Source organism: Acinonyx jubatus, chromosome D1 (genome assembly GCF_027475565.1).
Source record: "Acinonyx jubatus isolate Ajub_Pintada_27869175 chromosome D1, VMU_Ajub_asm_v1.0, whole genome shotgun sequence".
Lineage (NCBI taxonomy): Eukaryota > Metazoa > Chordata > Mammalia > Carnivora > Felidae > Acinonyx > Acinonyx jubatus.
In genome coordinates, this window is record NC_069390.1 from 56463598 (window position 1) to 56483978 (window position 20381).

The 20381-nt window shown below is 38.1% G+C and overlaps 1 protein-coding gene across 3 annotated transcripts in view; it reads left to right on the forward strand.

The window, feature by feature from the left end:
* Window positions 1–20381, forward strand: part of PPME1 (protein phosphatase methylesterase 1) — an 87803-nt gene that overhangs the window by 65102 nt on the left and 2320 nt on the right. For all 3 annotated transcript variants that reach the window (XM_015075583.3, XM_015075584.3, XM_027039806.1), the window contains 6 exons: window positions 839–904; window positions 4071–4194; window positions 14464–14593; window positions 15524–15568; window positions 19410–19474; window positions 20098–20165. In XM_015075583.3, coding sequence (XP_014931069.1) covers window positions 839–904; window positions 4071–4194; window positions 14464–14593; window positions 15524–15568; window positions 19410–19474; window positions 20098–20165 — 498 coding nt within the window. The remainder of the gene's footprint in view (window positions 1–838; window positions 905–4070; window positions 4195–14463; window positions 14594–15523; window positions 15569–19409; window positions 19475–20097; window positions 20166–20381) is intronic.

Genomic DNA, 20381 nt, shown 5'->3' on the forward strand with positions numbered 1-20381 from the left:
TATCATAGCATACAAGGCCCTCTAAGAACTCATCTCTGCCCACCTATCCCTTTCTCCTATTCACACTCCTCCTTTGCTTTCCCCTGCTTCTCCTTGCACTCTGTCCTCATCCTACTGACTTTTCCACATCACAGTCCCTTTGTTCACAATGTGCCCTCTGTCTGTAATGCTCTGCCCATCCCCCCCCCCTTTTTTAGAGAGAAAGAGAGCGCGCAAGCTTGAGCTGGGGAAAGGGGGAGAAGGAGAAAGAGAATCTTAAGCAGGCTCCATGCTCAGCGCAGAGCCTAACACAGGGCTCTATCCTATGACCCTGAGATCATGACCTGAGCCGAAACCAAGAGCCGGACACTGAACCAACGGAGCCACCCAGGCTCCTGTTTTTAAATTTTGAGAGAGAGAGAGCGTGAGACCATCCTCTTTTATCTTCCACTGAACTTCTTTTCTCCTCAGTTTAGGCAGGACATTTTGGGGAGCTTTCTTTAATGTCTTCATTCAGAATCAAGTGATTCCTTTGAACCTTGCCTTTGTTATACTGAAACTATCTGTGTTTCTTTCTCCCCCCTGAATTAGGTGCTTCTTGAACATAGGCCTGGCACATAGTATCCTCCTGGTAAATATTTGCAGAACTGAAATGACTTGAATGTCTTTAACCTAATTTTTACTACTTGGCTTATAGCCATAATAACCAGGTAGGAAGTAGTGGTTATCTCCATAGTAAGCTATATTGGCAAACACAACTTTGTAGTAGGTTCCACAGAATCTGCAGAATTATTCGTTTGACCCTAATGACGTGATAAAATGGTTGCTGAATAACCTCTTTCCCTTCTCACTTTTGTAGTGTGAAGAGTGGTCAGATTCGAAATTTGGAGTCGGCCCGTGTCTCCATGGTTGGCCAAGTCAAACAGTAGGTCTTATTTTTTCCCTATTGGGCTCTTTAGAGACTGAAACATGGTGAGAGAATTACAGATTGCTTTTTGTTATACACCTGTCCTACCATCCTGAATGCCTTTATTATTTTAGATAGTTGACAAATGAGCTCAGCTGGGCTAGCGGCATAGCTTTTCTTTCTTTACTTTTTTTTTTTTTTTTTTTTGAAGAAATCCCAAAGCCTATATAATACAGGACTGCCATATTAATGTAACTCTGGGTGTTAAAAGGTGAAAAATCCCAGAGAATGGATATTAAAAATTAAGTGTCCATTCTAGTGCTAGAAGTGATCATTTTATTCTGGTAATAATCTCCTTCTTAGCCAAACCTGATTGTGAAGAAATTACAGTATAAAAGCTTTAGCATAACCTGAGTGAAAGCCAGATTCTAAGGCTAAGCTAAGAATATTTAGCCCAGTTGATCTTCTTAGATAGGGTTACATGAGTCCTGGGTATTGCTATGTAGTCAGAAAATGAACTTTAGATGAATTGAGAAAATGTTGCCCAAGGGAACAACAGGGAGCACAGGAGTTGATGAAAATAATAATGGTATTTTTGAATGCCTGCTATTTGCTGGGTACAAGGTATTTTATATACACCTTCTCATTTTTAAGACCTTACCTTATGCAAATTTTCAAATATATAAAAGTAGAATAATACAGTGAACCCCAATGTACACAACGCCTATTTTCAACAGTTACTCATGGCCAGTCTTTTTTCATCTGTGCCCCTATTTATTTACCCTAAGCACAACATTTTTTGAAATATATTCCAACGGTAAGGACACTTTAAACACAATCACAGTACCATTATCACACCTAAAAAAATAAATAGTTCCTTAATATCATCAAATGTCTATTCAGTATTCATGTTTCTGATTGTCTCACAAATAATTTTCTTATAGTTCAAGTCAGAATTACAATAAAGTGATATATATCAATTGACTATATCTCTTAAGTATCTTTTAGTTTCCACTTTTGTCTCATTTTTTTTCCTTGCGATTTATTTGTTGAAGAAACCTGGTTGTTTGCCCTGTAGAATTTTCCACAATCTGGATTTGCTGATTGATTTCTGAAGGTGTAATTTAATATGTTCTCTCTTCCCTGTATTATTATTTTTTAAATTTTTATTATTTTTTTATTTCAAGAGAGATAGCAAGTGGGGGAAGGACAGAGAGAGAGAGACAGAATCCCAAGCAGTCCCGCACTGTCAGCACAGAGCCCTATGAGGGTCTCAAAAACCATGAGATCATGTTCTGAGCCGAAATCAAATTAAGAGTCAGACCCCAGAGTCAGATGTTTAACCAATTGAGCCACCTAGGCACCCCAAGTTTTTGGTTTTTGGGTTTGTTGTTTGTTTGTGGTTTTTGGTTTTTTTTTTTTTGTGCCCTGTACTGTTTGTAAATTGTTAGTTAGATCCAGAGATTTGGTCAGGTTCAGCTTTATTTATTGTTATTTTGGCTTTTTGTTTGTGAGAATACATACTGCCAATAGGAAGCATGTAATGTCTGGTTATCTCCTTTTTTTGAGTGTTGGTAACCATTGATGACCATTATGTGGATTCAGTAACTCATTTGCACTACCTCATTTAGTCTTTACAGTACCTCTTTAAGATAAGTATTGTTTTATAGATGAGAAAAGAGAAGTTCAGAAAGGTAAAGTAGTTTTCCCCGGATCACACAGCTAGTGAATAACAGCTCAAATTCAGTCTCCTGTGTATTTGACTTCAAGCCCTATATTATGGATTTTATGCCTAAAAATGCAATTTGAGTAGTAATATCTGACAGACACATGCAGTATTCAAATAAGCTGTGAGACTGCCCACTTTTTAATGCCTAAATATTTTAAGATCTGACTTGTTTAAGTAGTGATGAAGCATTTCATGAGGAAGTTATATGGCTTGTGTTCAGGTAGTTCAGTGATTGTAAAATTTTACTTAATATGTAAATTTAAGTGTTTTCTCTTAATATGTAAACTTGTGTATATAGTGTATGTTTTAATTGTCACATAGATATCAGATGGAACCTTCCTGCCCTTCTTGATCTATGTGAAATTCCCTTGAACCTCCTAATCCATAGCTGTGGAAATGTAAAGTACATATTGTTTCTTTGTTATACTACTTTGACCCTAGATGTGAAATTTGACACCTCAAGTCCCATAGAAAACCCCCCCACTTGACAAAATATTTTATGAACATACACTTTACTGAGATTGGTAGAGGAGACGGGGAAGGACAAGTGATAACTGTTAAGAATCCACCACTAAAGTTTCAGTGGCCCTTCAGTTTATCCACCTCTTTTTATCTCATTGTCTCTTCTCTTCTCCCTTCACTCTCCCTATCAAGTACAAAATAACAGATTCTTCTTTATCATGCAGAACAGACCTTAGCACTAGCTGCTACCTAGGCTCTTAGGATTTTTACCTTTAATATTGTCAGTGTACTTTTTCCAACAAGTTCTTTCTAAAAGGAATTATGGTACCAGCTGGTCATATAATAATAATTTTTCTACCTAATTATATAACAGACATTGTTTTTTAGAGGAAAAACAACAGTAATTGGTTGGATCATATGTTCTAATCTCCAAGGTTCAGCTGCCCATGGTTATTGTAATTGCCAGTTTCTATTAGCCAATTAAAAGTGGGGGCCTTTTACCATTCTGTTTGAAGCTTGTTCTATTGTAAACAGGGTACAATAGAAAAGTACCATGCTGTCATGTTAATTGGGTCTGGATTTGCCTCCCAGCCTCATGTACTAATGAGCCAGGTGATCTTGGACAATTTTTTTTTTTTTTAACTTTTCAGGGCTACCTCATAGGATTGTTATGAGAATTATATAAGATAATACCAGTAAAACTGTTGCCACCATGACTCAAGGAATGGTTACTCCCTTCTGTGGGTCAGTATTGGTGCAAGAACTGGAAACCAGCCCTCAGAGTATAGTCCTACATTGGCCATGACCTTCCATAGCCCTGGCCTACTTCTATACATTTTAAAATGCACATGTTTCACATCCTCCTTCTCCCAGAAGCATGGTCAATTTTAACTGACATTTGATTGTAAAAGACCATAAGTATCAGTATCTCTGAGATAATTTGTATATAATAGAGAGATATATGATAACACTTTCTAAAAAAAAAAAACCTAGGTGTGAAGGAATTACAAGTCCAGAAGGCTCAAAATCTATAGTGGAAGGAATCATAGAGGAAGAAGAAGAAGACGAAGAAGGAAGTGAGTCAGTAAACAAGAGGAAAAAGGAGGATGACATGGAGGTGAGTGAAAGCCGGCATTCTTGGAAGGATGGAATATGGAATGGTTCAGAGTGTGTGGGGGTAGGGAAGAGGAGGTGACGTGTCCTTTTTTGCCATTGGATATTTTAGGGGGCGAAGATGTTATAGATATTTAGGTTAACTATAGGATATAAGGCACCGTTGATAGCTCTGACAAATTGGAACATAAAACTTCACAGTATATACCCTCCCCTCAAACAGCTTGCTTTCTCATCAGGCTCTTTCTCACCTCATTACTTCTGTTCCTGAGGTTTATCTCATGAGACAATCTCATTTCCTACTAGTCTATGCTAAGCCCATTAGATCTTACTTATCTTTCAAGGTATATCTCTTAAGGGATGTTTTCTGACCTCATTTTATATCAGTCCCTCTCCAGTATAGCACTGAGAGTCTGTATGACATAACTTAGCACTCTTTTTTGAAGTCATGGCTGAGTTATAGAATTGTTTTTCATAAACCACATTCAGAGATACTATGGTCTCTTGTAGTCATCTCTAGAATGCATAATCAATGTCCTCTAATTTCACGAGAATTTGTCTCCCAACAAAAATAACCTGCGTATTTTAAGCACAGGATCTGATGTTCTATACGAATTTCCTTATTATTTAGCTTGGAGTTGTGTGCATAGCAAATGTCCTGTGAGTACTTGTTGAGCACTTGATTTGAGGATAATAGTGGGAAAGAGTACTTTTTTTCTTGGAAATGGTTGGTGAGCATGAGCAGCAGACTTTCTGGGATGGATTATAAACATTTTACTAATGGCAAATAATGGAATTGGTACATACCACATATTCCTTTACATTTGGAGATGCTACTGTTAGCAAGGAGGAGAGTACATTGACCCTTGAACAACATGGGAGTTAGGGACACTGACCCCCACACTGTCAAATCCAAGTATAACTACTAACTACCCAAAAACTTAATTACCAATAACCTACTATTAACCAGAAGCCTTACCAATAATATAAACAGTTAATTAGTACATAATTTGTATATTTATATGTATCAAATACTGTATTCTTACAATAAAGTAAGCTAGACAAAAGAAAATGTTATTAAGAAAATCATGAAGAAGAAAAAATACATTTACAGTACTGTACTGTTTTCAGTGAAAAAAATCTGCATATAAGTGGACCTGCGCAGTCCAAACCTATATTGTTGAAGCATCAACTGTATGTTCATCAAACAGTATTTTTAATTTAATGAGGTTCTTTCTGTCATCCTTAAGATCAATAAATAATTTGTTGTACCTCTTTGGAGTTTACAAAAACATAAATAATGCATGACTAATTTGCCTTCCCTACACTGTGTGAGGTGAGGGGAGATCTTTTCTCTCATGTTAACAGTTAGAAACTGAGACTCAGAGGGGCGCCTGTGTGGCTCAGTCGGTTAAGCGGCCGACTTCAGCTCAGGTCATGATCTCGCGGTCCGTGAGTTCGAGCCCCACGTCGGGCTCTGTGCTGACAGCTCAGAGCCTGGAGCCTGTTTCAGATTCTGTGTTTCCCTCTCTCTGACCCTCCCCCGTTCATGCTCTGTCTCTCTCTGTCTCAAAAATAAATAAACGTTAAAAAAAAAAAATTAAAAAAAAAAAAAAAAGAAACTGAGACTCAGAGATGAAGAGACTTGCCCAAGGTAATCGAGTAATATTTAGTAGATTTGAGACTCTGATACAAACTGCCAATTACTTTTTGTCTTTTATGTGCTGCAAGCTATACTAAGTACATCACATTTATCGTCCCGAGTTCTCGTTTTAGCTCTGCATTATAGATATTATCACTGTTTTTTATAAGTCAGGTACAGATACTTGCCTACAGTCACATATAAATGTTAGCACTAAAACACATCCAGATCCTCTGATTTTTAACTCTAGCTCATTTTTTCTTTGCAGTTTTTTATAAGCCCAGTTATATGCAGTTTAATAAACTCCAGTTTTATTAGGAGGGCAGACTGAGACACATGAGGCAATAAGAAGTATAGCTAAAACAATCTACACTTGAGGAAGGACACAAACCCCAAACAACAGAAACTGCTTATTGCAACTAGTAGATCTATAGATCCTGGAGATCTAATGCACAGCATAATAATTATAGGCAACAATACTATTATAAGTTGCTGAGACTAGGTCTTAATTGTTCCCAGCACAAAAAAGAAATGATAATGTGACATGATAGAGCTGTTAGCTGTCACTGTGGTGTTACAGTATAGCAATATATAAATGTATCAGATCAACACATTGTACACCTTAAACCTACACAATGTTATATGTCAATTATATCTCAATAAAGAAAAATAAATAAAATAAAATGATGGAGAAAATGTTAATAATGCAAATTAAACTTAATGACTACAACAGAAACCGTCACTTTTTTTTTTAATATGAAATTTATTGTCAAATTGGTTTCCATACAACATCCAGTGCTCATCCCAACAGGTGCCCTCCTCAATGCTCATCACCCACCCTCCCCCCCTCCCACACCCCATCGATCCTCAGTTTGTTTTCAGTTTTTAAGAGTCTCTTATGGTTTGCCTTCCACCCTCTCTAACCTTTTTTTTTTCCTTCCCCTCCCCCATGGTCTTCTGTTAAGTTTCTCAGGATCCACATAGGAGTGAAAACATATGGTGTCTGTCTTTCTCTGTATGACTTATTTCACTTAGCATAACACTCTCCAGTTCCATCCTCGTTGCTACAAAAGGCCATATTTCATTCTTTATCATTACGTAGTATTCCATTGTGTATATAAACCACAATTTCTTTATCCATTCATCAGTTGATGGACATTTAGGCTCTTTCCATAATTTGGCTATTGTTGAAAGTGCTGCTATAAACATTGGGGTACATGTGCCCCTATGCGTCAGCACTCCTGTATCCCTTGGGTAAATTCCTAGCAGTGCTATTGCTGGGTCATAGGGTAGATCTATTTTTAATTTTTTGAGAAACCTCCACACTGTTTTCCAGAGTGGCTACACCAGTTTGCATTCCCACCAACAGTGCAAGAGGGTTTCTGTTTCTCCACATCCTCGCCAGCATCTATAGTCTCCTGATTTATTCATTGTAGCCACTCTGACTGGCATGAGGTGGTATGTGAGTGTGGTTTTGATTTGTCTTTCCCTGATGAGGAGTGACGTTGAGCATCTTTTCATGTGCCTGTTGGCCATCTGGATGTCTTCTTTAGAGAAGTGTCTATTCATGTTTTCTGCCCATTTCTTCACTGGGTTATTTGTTTTTCGGATGTGGAGTTTGGTGAGTTCTTTATAGATTTTGGATACTAGCCTTTTATCAGATATGTCATTTGCAAATAACTTTTCCCATTCTGTTGGTTGCCTTTTAGTTTTGTTGATTGTTTCCTTTGCAGTGCAGAAGAAGCTTTTTATCTTCATGAGGTCCCAGTAGTTCATTTTTGCTTTTAATTCCCTTGCCTTTGGGGATGTGTCAAGTAAGAAATTGCTGTGGCTGAGGTCAGAGAGGTTTTTTCCTGCTTTCTCCTCTACGGTTTTGATGGTTTCCTGTCTCACATTCAGGTCCTTTATCCATTTTGAGTTTATTTTTGTGAATGGTGTAAGAAAGTGGTCTAGTTTCATTCTTCTGCATGTTGCTGTCCAGCTCTCCCAACACCATTTGTTTTTTTTTTTCAATGTTTATTTATTTTTGGGACAGAGAGAGACAGAGCATGAACGGGGGAGGGGCAGAGAGAGAGGGAGACACAGAATCGGAAACAGGCTCCAGGCTCCGAGCCATTAGCCCAGAGCCCGACGCGGGCTCACAGACCGCGAGATCGTGACCTGGCTGAAGTCGGACGCTTAACCGACTGCGCCACCCAGGCGCCCACCAACACCATTTGTTAAAGAGACTGTCTTTATTCCATTGGATATTCTTTCCTGCTTTGTCAAAGATTAGTTGGCAACAGTCACAACTTCTAAAGTATGATAGCCAGCCATTTAGAGCCCCTCTTAGGGGCATCTCTGTTACAACATAATATAAAAAGTGGTGTTTGAAATGATCCTGAGACATACATAAGAGTTCTATTGCATCCATTTTGGTGTGTGAAAGAATACAAGGTATACATTGGTGGTGGGGGGTGATGTCTAATACAAAATGATTAAAATACGGAAAAGAAAAGGGAAACTTTTTAATTTTTGGTCCTTAAAGCAATAAACTTCAGTTGTTCAGGAGGTATTCCTTTACGTGTAAATCTCTTTTTTTAAATTGTTTTATTGAGAGGTAACTTACCCAAAGTATACAATTCAGTGGTTTTTAGTAGTCTCAGAATTGTGCAACCATCCCAATCTAATTTTAGAACATTTTTCATCACTTGTAAAAGAAATGTCATACCTGTTTGCAGTTGCTTCCCATTTCTCCTCAACCTTCCCAGCCCTAGGCATCCACTAATCTACTTTGTGTCTCTTTAGATTTGCCTAATCTGGACATTTAATATAAATGGAATCATTAATATATAGTCTTTTGTGACTGGCTTATTTTACCTTAGCATAATGTTTTCAAGGTTTATCCATGTTGTAGCATATATTAGAACTTCATTCCTGTTTATAGCTGAATAATATCCCTTTGTATGGATAGACCACAGTTTTTATCCATTCATCAGTTGATAGACATTTGGATCGTTTTCACTTTTTTGTCCGTTATGAATAATGCTGGTATGAACAATGGTGTACAAGTTTTGGTGTGGACATAGGTTTTTATTTTTCTCGGGTATGCACCTACAAGTGAAATTGCTGGATGCTAACTTTGTGTTTAATCATTTGAGGAGTAGCCAGACTATCTTCCAAAATGCCTGCAGCACTTTATATTGCCACCACTAGTGTATGAGTTTTCTACATCCTTGTCAGCACTTGTAATATTGTCTCTCTTTTTGATTATAGCCATCCTAATGGGTATGAAGTGGTATCTTCTTGTGGTTTTGATTTACATTTTCCTGATGACTATTGATGTTGAGCATCTTTTCATGGGCTTACTATCCATTTTCTCTCTGGAGAAATGTATAATCAGATCCTTTGCCCATTTTTTCAGTAGGGTATTTTATCTTTTTATTATTGAATAGTAGGAGTTCTTTATATATTCTAGATACAAGTCCCTGATTTGCAGGCATTTTCTCCTGTTACACAGATCGTCTTTTCATGTTCTTGATGATGTTCTTGGAAGTGCATAAGTTTGATTTTGAAGAAATTTATTTTATCTAGTTACTATTTTGTTGCACCATATCTAAGAAGGTTTTGCCTAGCCCAGGGTCACAAAGGTTTATGTGTATGTTTTCTTCTAAGAGTTTTCTAGTTTTAGCACTTATATTTAGGTCTATGATCCATTTTGAGTTAATTTTTGTGTATAGTATGATGTTGGGGGTGTAACTTCATTCTTTTGCATGTGGATGTCCAGTTGTCTCGGGATCGTTTGTTGGTAAGACTTCTCTTTCCCATTTACTTGTCTTGCATCCCTTGTTGGAAATCAAATGACCATAAATGCCAGGCTTTGTCTCTGGACTCTCAGTTCTGTTCCATTATATATATATATGTCTATCCTTATAAGCAAGTGCACAGTCTTCATTATTGTAGCTTCATAGTAAGTTTTGAAATCGGGAAGTGTAAGTCTTCCAACTTTGTTCTTCTTTTTCAAGATTATTGAAATCCCATATTCTTAAGATTTTGGTGTTTTAATTACTTGTTGTATGCCGGACCATGTTCCTCTTGTTTTACATACATGAGTATTTTAGTTCATCTTTACAACAATCCTTTGAGATTTTGTGTTGCCCACTTAATAACTAAGAAAACAGGCTTGGAGAAGTTAGGTAACTTTCCCAAGGGACCCACCATGAATTAGTTGATGGTGGAGCTGGGATTTGCATTAAGTCAGGCCTGACTGACCCAAAGCCTATCTTCTTAAGTTCTTTTCAAGTGAGGTGTTGAAAAATAATGCAAAGCCTGTGGTTGATGCCCTGTGTGGAGAATTGCATCCTGCCCAGGTGAACATACCAGGAAAATTGGTAGCCAGCTTTCTGCTTCTCCTAGCCAACAATTAGATCTCATTACATCGATTTGTTTTTTTTTTTCTTTTTTTTTTTTTCAAGTTTTTATTTAAATTCCAGTAGTTAACATACAGTGTAATATTAGTTTCAGGTGTAGAATTTAGTGATTCATCACTTACATATAATATAACATCCCATGCTCATCCCAAGTGCCTTCCTTCATATCTATCACGCATTTAACCCATCCCTCTGCCCTCCCCTCCAGCAACCCTCAGTTTGTTCTTGGTAGTTAAGAGTCTGTTTTCTGGTTTGCCTCTCTTTTTTCCGCCCTGTGTTCATCTGTTTTGTTTCTTACATCAATCTGTTTTATTACCATTTGTCAGAGGAAGGCATCCAAACTAAACTAACTTTATGATCCACCTCTCCAGAGAAAAGATTTATTATCATAAGCCTAAATACAGGAGCAACTCTTAATTCTATCCAGATTTTTTATTTTTACATTTTTAGGACTTGAGATGAACTCCTTTTTTAAAATTTCTTTTTATAGTATTATTATCCTTGGAAGTTCCCTTACCTTAAATTTGTCATTTGCATATGAAGTACCTTGTGCATTTAAGAGGGTCTTGCTGTCTCTGACTGTGGAAATCTATTAGAAATGGCTCATAAATTAGAAATGGGAAGTGTTGCCCATGCAGCACTTTAGTGAGAACTGGAAGACCCAAGTTTCCTGACTACCCACCCCATGATCTTTTTCTTTCCTTTTTTATATTTTGGTTTAAAAAATACATAACATAAAATTTACCACTTTAATCTTTTTTTTTTTTTTTTTTTTTTTTTTAAGTGCACAAGAGGGGAGAAGGGCAGGAGAGACACAGACAGACAGACAGAGAGTATGAATCCTAAGCAGGCTCCATGCTCAGCACAGAGCCTAATGCAGGGCTCGATCCCACTATTCTGGGATCATGACCTGAGCCAAAATCAAGAGATGGATGCTCAACTGACTGAGCCACCCAGGCGCCCCACCACCTCAATCATTTTTAAGTGTATAATCCGGTAGTGTTCACACTGTTGTGAAACAGATCTCCAGAACTTTTTCATCTTGCATATCTGAAACTCTATACTCATTAAACAATTTCCCTTTTCCCCCATACCTACCATTTTACTTTCTGTTTGTATGAATTCCACTACTTTAGATACCTCATAGAAGTAGAATCAGTATTTGTCTTTTTGTAACTGGCTTGTTTTAGTTAACAAAACGTCCTCACGTTTCCTCTGTGTTGTAGCATGTGACAAAATCTCCTTCTTTAAGCTAAGTAATATGTATATAGTACATTTTGTTTATCCGTTCATCCATCAATAAACATTTAGAGTGTTTACACCTCTTGACTGTTGTGAGTAATGTTGCTATGAACATGGGTCTGCAAATATCTCTTCAAGACCCTGCTTTCACTTCTTCTGGATATATACCCAGAAGTGAGATTGCTGGATAATATGGTAGTTTTATTTTTAATTTTTGAGTAACTTCCATGCTGTCTTCATAGTGGTTGTACCATTGTGTAATCCCACCAACCGTGCCCCAGGTGTTCCAGTTTCTCCACATCCTTGCCAACACTGGTTATTTGGTCTTTTTTGATAATAGCCATCCTAATAGGTGCAAAGTGATATGTCATTGTGGCTTTGATTTGCATTCCCCTGATGATTAGTGATGTTAAGTATCTTTTTGTGTACTTATTAGCCATTTGTATATCTTCTTTGGAGAAATGTCTGTTCATGTCCTTGGCTCATTTTTTTATTCAGGTTGTTTGATTTTTTTTTTTTTGCTATTGAGTTGTAGGAGTTTCTTATATATTCTGAATATTAACCCCTTATCAGATATATGATTTGTAAATATTTTCTCCCATTCTGTACCTTTTTACTCTGTTGATTGTGTTCTTTGATGTGCTGAAGTTTTTTAAGTTTAATGTAGTCCATTTATCTAATTTTGCTTTTGTTGCCTGTGATTTTTGTGTTATAACCAAGAAATCATTGTCAAGTCAATGTCATGAAAAACTACATGAAGCTTTCCTCTGTGTTTTCTTCTAGAAGTTTTATGGTTTGAGGTCTTACATTTAGGTCTTTATCCATTTGAGTTAAATTTGTGTATTGTCCAACTTCATTATTTTGCATGTGGATATTCAGTTTTCCCAACACCACTTGAAAAAACCATCCTTTCTCCATTGAATCATCTTGGACCCTTGTTAAAGATCATTTAGCCATATATGTGAGAGTTTATTTCTGGGCTGTCTAGTGTATTCCATTGGTCTCTTTTTCTTTAGACCAATACCATGCGATTTGGATTACTGTAGCTTTGCAATATGTTTTGAAATTAGAGAGCATGAGTCTTCCAATTTTGTTCTTTTTCAAAATTGTTTTGGCTATTTGGGGTCCCTTGAGATTCCATATGAATTTTTGATGAATTTTTCTATTTTTGTAAAAATGTCATTGGGATTTTGATAGGGATTGTTTTGAATCTACAGATCGTTTTGGGTGGTATGGACATCTTAATCATCTAATGATCTCTAACACAGTATGTTGCTGTCTCATGTTCACTTCTAGGTTTTCATATTGTGGTTGCTGTGGTATCCCAATTGTTTATTTCAATTATAATATGTCAAATTTTCAGTGATCCAGAAAAGTATAGAGAATCATTTATTTGTTCAGCTTGTATTTGATGAGTGCATACTTTGTGCCTGTCTACTATATATCAGGATTTAACATATAGATATAGATATATAGATATAGATATAGATTTTTTTTAATTCTGGTTAACATACAGTGTAGTCTTGGCTTTAGGAGTAGAACCCAGTGATTCATCTCTTAACCTATGACACCCAGTGCTCATCTTGAAAAGTTCCCTCCTTAATGCGCATCACCCATTTAACCCATCTCCCCACCCACCTCCTTTCCAGCAACCCTCAGTTTGTTCCCTGTATTTAAGAGTCTCCCTCTCTGTATTTATCTTATTTTTCCTTCCCTTCCCCTATATTAAGATATATTTTGTAATATTTGAGTCAGGTTTCCTTTTTCAGATGACTATAGCGGGGACATTATATCATTATTATTAATCAAAATATAAGAAAAAATGTTCTAACAAATCAACGTATTTTCCCTTTTTCCTTCCAGTTCCTTCTATGTACCACATTTTTCCAGTAGTAATGCTCACTTAGATGACATGTTATACTCTGCTTCTTTCTCTTAATAGTATATCATCAGCATTTTTTCATACTGCACTGTGCTTTTTGTAATTATCCTTTTTTAAATTTTTTTTAATTTTATTTTTTATTTTTTAAAATTTACATCCAAATTAGCATATAGTGAAACAATGATTTCAGGAGTAGATTCCTTAATGCCCCTTACCCATTTAGCCCATCCCCCCTCCCACAACCCCTCCAGCAACCCTCAGTTTGTTCTCCATATTTAGGAGTCTCTTCTGTTTTGTCCCCCTCCCTGTTTTTATATTATTTTTGTTTCCCTTCCCTTATGTTCATCTCTTTTGTCTCTTAACGCCTTCATATGAGTGAAGTCATATGATTTGTGTCTTTCTCTGACTAATATCACTTAGCATAATACCCTCCAGTTCCATCCACGTAGTTGCAAGTGGCAGGATTTCATTCTTTTTGATTGCCGAGTGATACTCCATTGTATATATATACCACATCTTCTTTATCCATTCATCCATCGATGGACATTTGGGCTCTTTCCATTCTTTGTCTATTGTTGATAGTGCTGCTATAAACATGGGGATGCATGTGTCCCTTTGAAACAGCACACCTGTATCCCGTGGATAAATGCCTAGCAGTGCAATTGCTGGGTCGTAGGATAGTTCTATTTTTAGTTTTTTGAGGAACCTCCATACTGTTTTTCAGAGTGTCTGACCAGCTTGCATTCCCATGTAATTATTCTTTTGATAGATATGTTCTTTTCGCCAAATGGATATAAGAGAAGCTCAGTCTTGGCTCTACCATTTACTAGCTTGGTGTCTTTAAGAAAGTTTCCTAAGTCCACTGAAATTAATAGAAGTAAAAAGTAAACTTCTAGTTATTTAAACATGGGAATTACAACAATAACCTATATCATAAGACTGTTATAATTGATTAAGTGTATGTGAAAATGTCTGGGACATAGTAGGCCCTTAATAAGTGCTAGTTTCCTTCCCTTTCCTTTTCCCAGGGACCTAGTTATTATCCTGTTCCTCCAGGGGTTGCCCTCAGAGACTCAGAACTTGCTCTTATTCCTCCAGACCAAGAAAGACCATCCGTACACTTGGAGAATTGAACTGGCGAAAACAGAAAAATACTGGGATGGCTGGTTCCGAGGCTTATCCAATCTCTTTCTTAGTTGTCCTATTCCTAAATTGCTGCTCTTGGCTGGTAAGTGTGTATGTGTATGTATTAGCTGAGGCTGCCATAACAAAATATTATAGATTGGGTGCTTAAACAGTGAATTTATTTTCTCACAGTTCTGGAAGAAGTCTGAGATCAGGGTACCAGCACAGTCAAGTTCTGGTGGGAGCTTTCTTACTGGCTTGCAGACAACTGCTTTCTCACTATGTCCTTATATGGCAGAAGAGAGTGAGAGTAAGCTCCCTGGTGTTTATTCTTAAAAGGATATTAATCCTGTCATATGAAGGCCCTACCCAAATGACCTTAATGGGCCCTACCATTAACCTTACCCATTTAAATGGCCCTACCCATTTAACCTTAATTACTTCTTCATTTTGACCCTAATTATTTCCATATCTCCAAATGCGGTCACATTGTGGATTAGGGCTTCAACGTACAAATTGGGGGGAGGACACAGTTCAGTCCATAGCAGCGTAGGTATATCATCAGCTGAATATGTCCTTGTTAAAACTACTCATCAAATGGGTAGTGACTTCCAAAGTGAAGTCCCATCCTCACTCATTTGTGCTTTTCTCCTCTCCATACCAAATCCCTAAACCTAACTAAGCATAAGCATTCATCTGGGATAGCTTAATTCTGGCTTGCCTTCAGTCCCTGGTTAAGCCCAAGGCCTTCTAGAGTGGTATAAAGATATTCTGAGTATAATGAAAATTTTTACAGTAAAACCCTGTTTTCAGAAACCAGTTTAAATGAGCAAAAAGATTGCAAGGAAACCTTATTCTGGAAAGCTTCATGTGGTGAGCATATACCCTCAAGGAGTTGGGATTGGCATTAACACGAGTTGATAATGTCATCATATTTACAACTTTGTAGCAGTTTTTCCTACTTGAATAGCAAAACCCGTTTCGCACAGCCTTTTCTAGTAAGCTACTTCCGGATTCTCCTATTTTGTTCTAGGTGTTGATAGATTGGATAAGGATCTGACTATTGGCCAAATGCAAGGTAAGTCATCAAGAAATTTTGTCTCCAGGTCTTTCTCTGAGGGCAGAGAAAGGGACATAGTCATGTGGAAATTAATGAGCTTTGAGTTACCTGAAACTTGACATCAACATCCATTCCTGACCCACTATTTGATTATAGGCAAATATTTCCCTTTTCTGAGCTTCATTTTTTTTTTTTTTTTTTTGCCATCTAAAAATGGGACTTAATTACCATTTACATCTCAGAGTTGTAAGGATTAAAATGAGAATGTGTCTTTGCAGAGAGCAATATAAACCATAAAGTACCCTATAAATATATAATATTGTGAAAGGAGATATTCTGAATACTTATCAGTATTTTTTTTAATTTTTAAAAATTTTTTTAAATTTAAAATTTTTTAAAAAATTGAAAAAAATTTTTTTAATGTTTTAATTTATTTTTGATAGAAACAGAGCATGAGCAGGGAAGGGGCAGAGAGAGAGGGAGACAAGGAATCTGAAGGCTCCAGGTTCTGAGCTGTCAGCACAGAGCCCGACTCAGGGCTCAAACTTGTGAACCACAAGATCATGACCTGAGCCAAAGTCAGAGGCTTAACTGACTGAGCCACCCAGGCTCCCCTACTGATCAGTATTTTTATCATTGTTGGAATTCATAGGAAAGGAAAAGATCCAGGATAATGGAATGCATGAAGATGTAAACTGTGTTTAGAAGATAGCCTGGTGAGGTGGTAAAAGCATAGACTCTGAGGTTGGGAGAACTGACTTTGAGTACTGCTTCTTTCCTACTCATTTCACCACCCTATAAAATGAGTATAAAATTTCTCAGTCTATAAAATGAGAAAGTTGATGGCAGCTTCACAGGGATCATGAGGTATAATGAGTAGAAAAGCGACATATTGTGTTCAGGTCCAGGTGTGTTGGCCAGATGGAAGTGGAGGCTGTGGGACCAGTTTTGTGGAGGCTCTTGCTTTAGTGTAGATGAAAAGTTTGGTAAAGGTGAAGTCAATAGGCATTGACATCTTTTCAGGTATGGGAAGAAGAAGTGCTAACTCTAAGGCCAAATTTTCAGTCTTAACCAGATTCTGTTCTTGATCTTCTTTTTTTTCTGGTTACTCTCTCTGGGCAATCTCATGGCTTCTGTTCATACCCTGATAACACCCAAAGCTAAACGTCCAACTCATACCTCTCTCCTGAGCTGTAGACCTGGCCCATATATCAAACCTGTTGGACATCTCTACTTGGATGTTCATGGGCTCAAATTGTTCTTTTAGCTGTCCTTAAGCTCTCCACAGTAAAAGGGACTATATTCCCTCACAATAGTTGTTCAAAGGCTCCTGAATGATTATTACATCCTGGACCCAGGCACTTCTCCCCTACCCTTCCTCTACCTTGAAGTAGCCTAAAGCTTGGAGCAAGACCATGGACTGGGACTGTGTGAGTTTTATGGCACTGATGTTGGTAATTTTGAGCTTAGACATCTTTCCTTAAATTCAATTCAAGCAAATCTTTCCTAAGCAGTGTTTCTATCTAAGACCTATGCGTAATGCTGGACAGACAGAAGAATCAGATATGGCCCCTGAGACTATCTGAAAGCAGTTGATCTGGACTGAATAGCATTTGAAAGAAACCATTATTGATCACCAGCCTTGAAATCAGACAGTCCTGGGTGGTGAGTCACTGTTACTAGTGTTGTGGTTGAATGAATTGCTAACTTCTTTAATCCCAAGTTTCTTCATCTGTAAAATGGAAATAATGCTATATCTTAATACATTTGTTTGGTATTTAACTGAGAAAATGTGTGTGAAGTAAGTCTGACAAATGATGGCTTCATTATATTCAGGAAGTACTCATGATTTCCTGCTATTTCCCCAGTAAGTAAGGATTATGCCAAGACTACTTTCTCTTTCAAAGCATCCCATGAGTATAGAAAGTAAATGGCTGAAGTGAGGGACATCCCACAAAACAAAGGGAAATGGCCAAGTTGGCATAGATCCAAACCACAGCCTTCCCAGCATTGTGTTTAAACCTGGTAAGTTAGTTATAGATTCCTAGAAACCTAGCATTCATTCATGATACTACTTGGGTAAATACTTTATGCTGTCTAAACATAAGGTTCTTTATCTGTAAAATTGGAGGGAAGCGTTTGGAAATATGCCCACTTCATAGAATAATTGTGAGGATTACCCATGATCGTTATTTTATTTACCAGGTACAATGTTGTTAGTATGTAGGAACAAAAAAATGCATCCTAGACATCAAGCCCAGGGTGATTGGAGTTGTGTTATCAGGTCATTCGCTCAGTTACTCGTTAAGACTTACTAAACACTTAATGTCTTGCCCTGTGTTGGGCTCTATTAGGAATATAGAGCAAGTAATGATATTAGGCTCTGTTTTACAGAAATGGAATACTCTTGGGAAGGCAAGCCACCAGTGGCATATAAAATATAAGCTTACAAAACAAGAGGGGCACAAGCTGCTGTGTTTGGATCCATACGTGTTAGTAGTAGTACCTTAGGGGATACAAGAGGGAGGAGATTAGGCTGGACTAGGCTGGAGCACCCAGGGGCAGACTACAGCAAGAGGATGGGCATAAGTTGGGCCTTACTGAATGGAATGGTCTTAGTTCCTCTATTGATTAAATAAGCAGACTTGGACAAATGACTAACCGTGGTATTAGTTTCATTATCTCAGAAAAGAATTTCAGTGTTTGTCCTGTTCAGTTTTATAGGGTAGATTGAGAATCAGCTTTAAAAATGGATAGAAGAGTATTTTGAAAAAATTTTAAAGCACTGTGTAATTGGAGTAAGAATCCTAGAATGTGATGACCAGAGGACTTCAGAGCATATTGCCTTATTTTGTAATAGAGCCACTTAGGCTCTGAGAGTCTGTTCTACTTAGGTCCCATATCCTTTGGTCTGCTTTGGGATCTTGCTTTATCAGTTATCTTGGTTCACTCTTAATAGCTATCACATTAATGGTGAGCTTACAATGTTCTACAAGTGTGAGAAAGTGGTTAGTATAGTCTGGCATATAGTTAAGCGCTCAAATGGAAACTTATTCTTGTTATAATAAATTTTCAAAATCCTTAACATAGCTTACAAAACCTTTAATGGTATGGTCCTTGCTCTCCTCTCCAGCCTCATTGTTAACTCTCATGAGCTCCATGTCAACCTTTTTATTTCCGGGAGCAAATGCCATTTCATCCTCCTTTCCTTTGTATAGGCTCCCCACCCCACCCCCCGCTGTGTGTGGGAAGCCTTCCTATATCCTTATTTGATTGTGAAGCCTCCTTTCCTATGTTTTTCCAGCTCCGTGTACTCTTTTATCATAAGAACCACATGCTACATTAAAATTTTGTTTTTTGTGTTCCCTTACAAGACTATAAATCCCCTGAAAACAGGAACTGTTTCTTCCTGTGTGTCTGGCCCAAAGTAAATGCGTGCCAAAGGAAAAAATGAAGGGAAAATCATTTGCCTAAGGTTACATTCTCCTCAAACCTTGGTGATTGGGTCCAGACTATTGGGGAGGGTAGTAGTTAGGGAGGTTCTGAACTCCTAGTGTAGCCTGTGAGACTGCAGAGCTGGTAAGGAAAGGGCCATTTTATTTATGGTTTTTTTTTTGGTTTTTTTGGTTTTTTTTGAAAAACAAAGTGTGGGAGGGGAGAGAGGAAGAGGGAAAGAGAGAATCCCAAGCAGGCTTCACACTGTCAGTGCAAAGCCTGATGTGGGCTCATACTCGCGAACTGTGAGATCATGACCTGAGCCAAAACCAAGAGTCAGATGCTTAACTGACTGAGCCACCCAGGCGCCCCAGGAAGGGATCATTTTAGTCCCTGAGATCACCTGGATTTGTTTCCTCTCCAGGAAAGTTCCAGATGCAGGTCCTACCCCAGTGTGGCCACGCAGTCCATGAGGATGCCCCCGACAAGGTGAGTCTGATGCTCTGTGACTGTTGAAGGACAGCTGTGAGAGTAACTTTGGCTCTCACAGAAAATAGTACAAACCCTTGAGTTAGCCTGTGTTGCCCTCAGCAGCTTTTGTGGGGCCTATGCAGATACAACTTGCACCATCTCCCCAAACCTCTCCCTGGCAGCTGCTTATGGTCTTAGCTTTCTGTGTATGTGCTGAGGAGCCACTGACACCTTGCCGTTTCATCCCAGGTCACTCTGGTCAAGATCTTGAGCTCTGCTTCTCTCTTTTCCCCAAAAGCCAGGTTTAAAAAGGGAAAATTGGGGTAGAAACTGCCTCCTAAACTCTAGGCATAGTTAGTAGTTAATATGTACTCCTCCTATGGGAATAAGATGCTTTGTGATTCTCAGGGATAAATAAGCCTTCACATCATTCCCCTTGACTTCTCTGGAGCTATCCCTGGCAAGGACGGTGGGGAAGAGTCTCCCTGGCCCTGCCAGGACTCAGATCCTTTAGATTTCAAATCCAGCAGGTCCCATGAGTCCACTATAGAGCCTAACCTTCCCAAAAAAGCATACAGGACCTCCAGAGGTGATCCCCACTGTTAATGTCACATAGCCTGGAATATCTCTCCCTTTTCCAGGTAGCTGAAGCTGTTGCCACTTTCCTGATCCGGCACAGGTTTGCAGAGCCCATCGGTGGATTCCAGTGGTAAGGAAGTAACACAGGTTTAAAGAGCCCAGCAGTGCTGGCCAACCACAGCAAAAAGATATTTGTAATGTTGTAAATATCTCTACCTTACCCCTGCCCAGTTTGGGTCACCATGCCTTTTTTCTTCCTCCTCAACATGGAACCAAGTATGTGTGTTTTTGTTAAGCCATGGTTGATTGTTTCTGTGTGCTTTGGTCCAGTGGGTTGTTGCAGAGA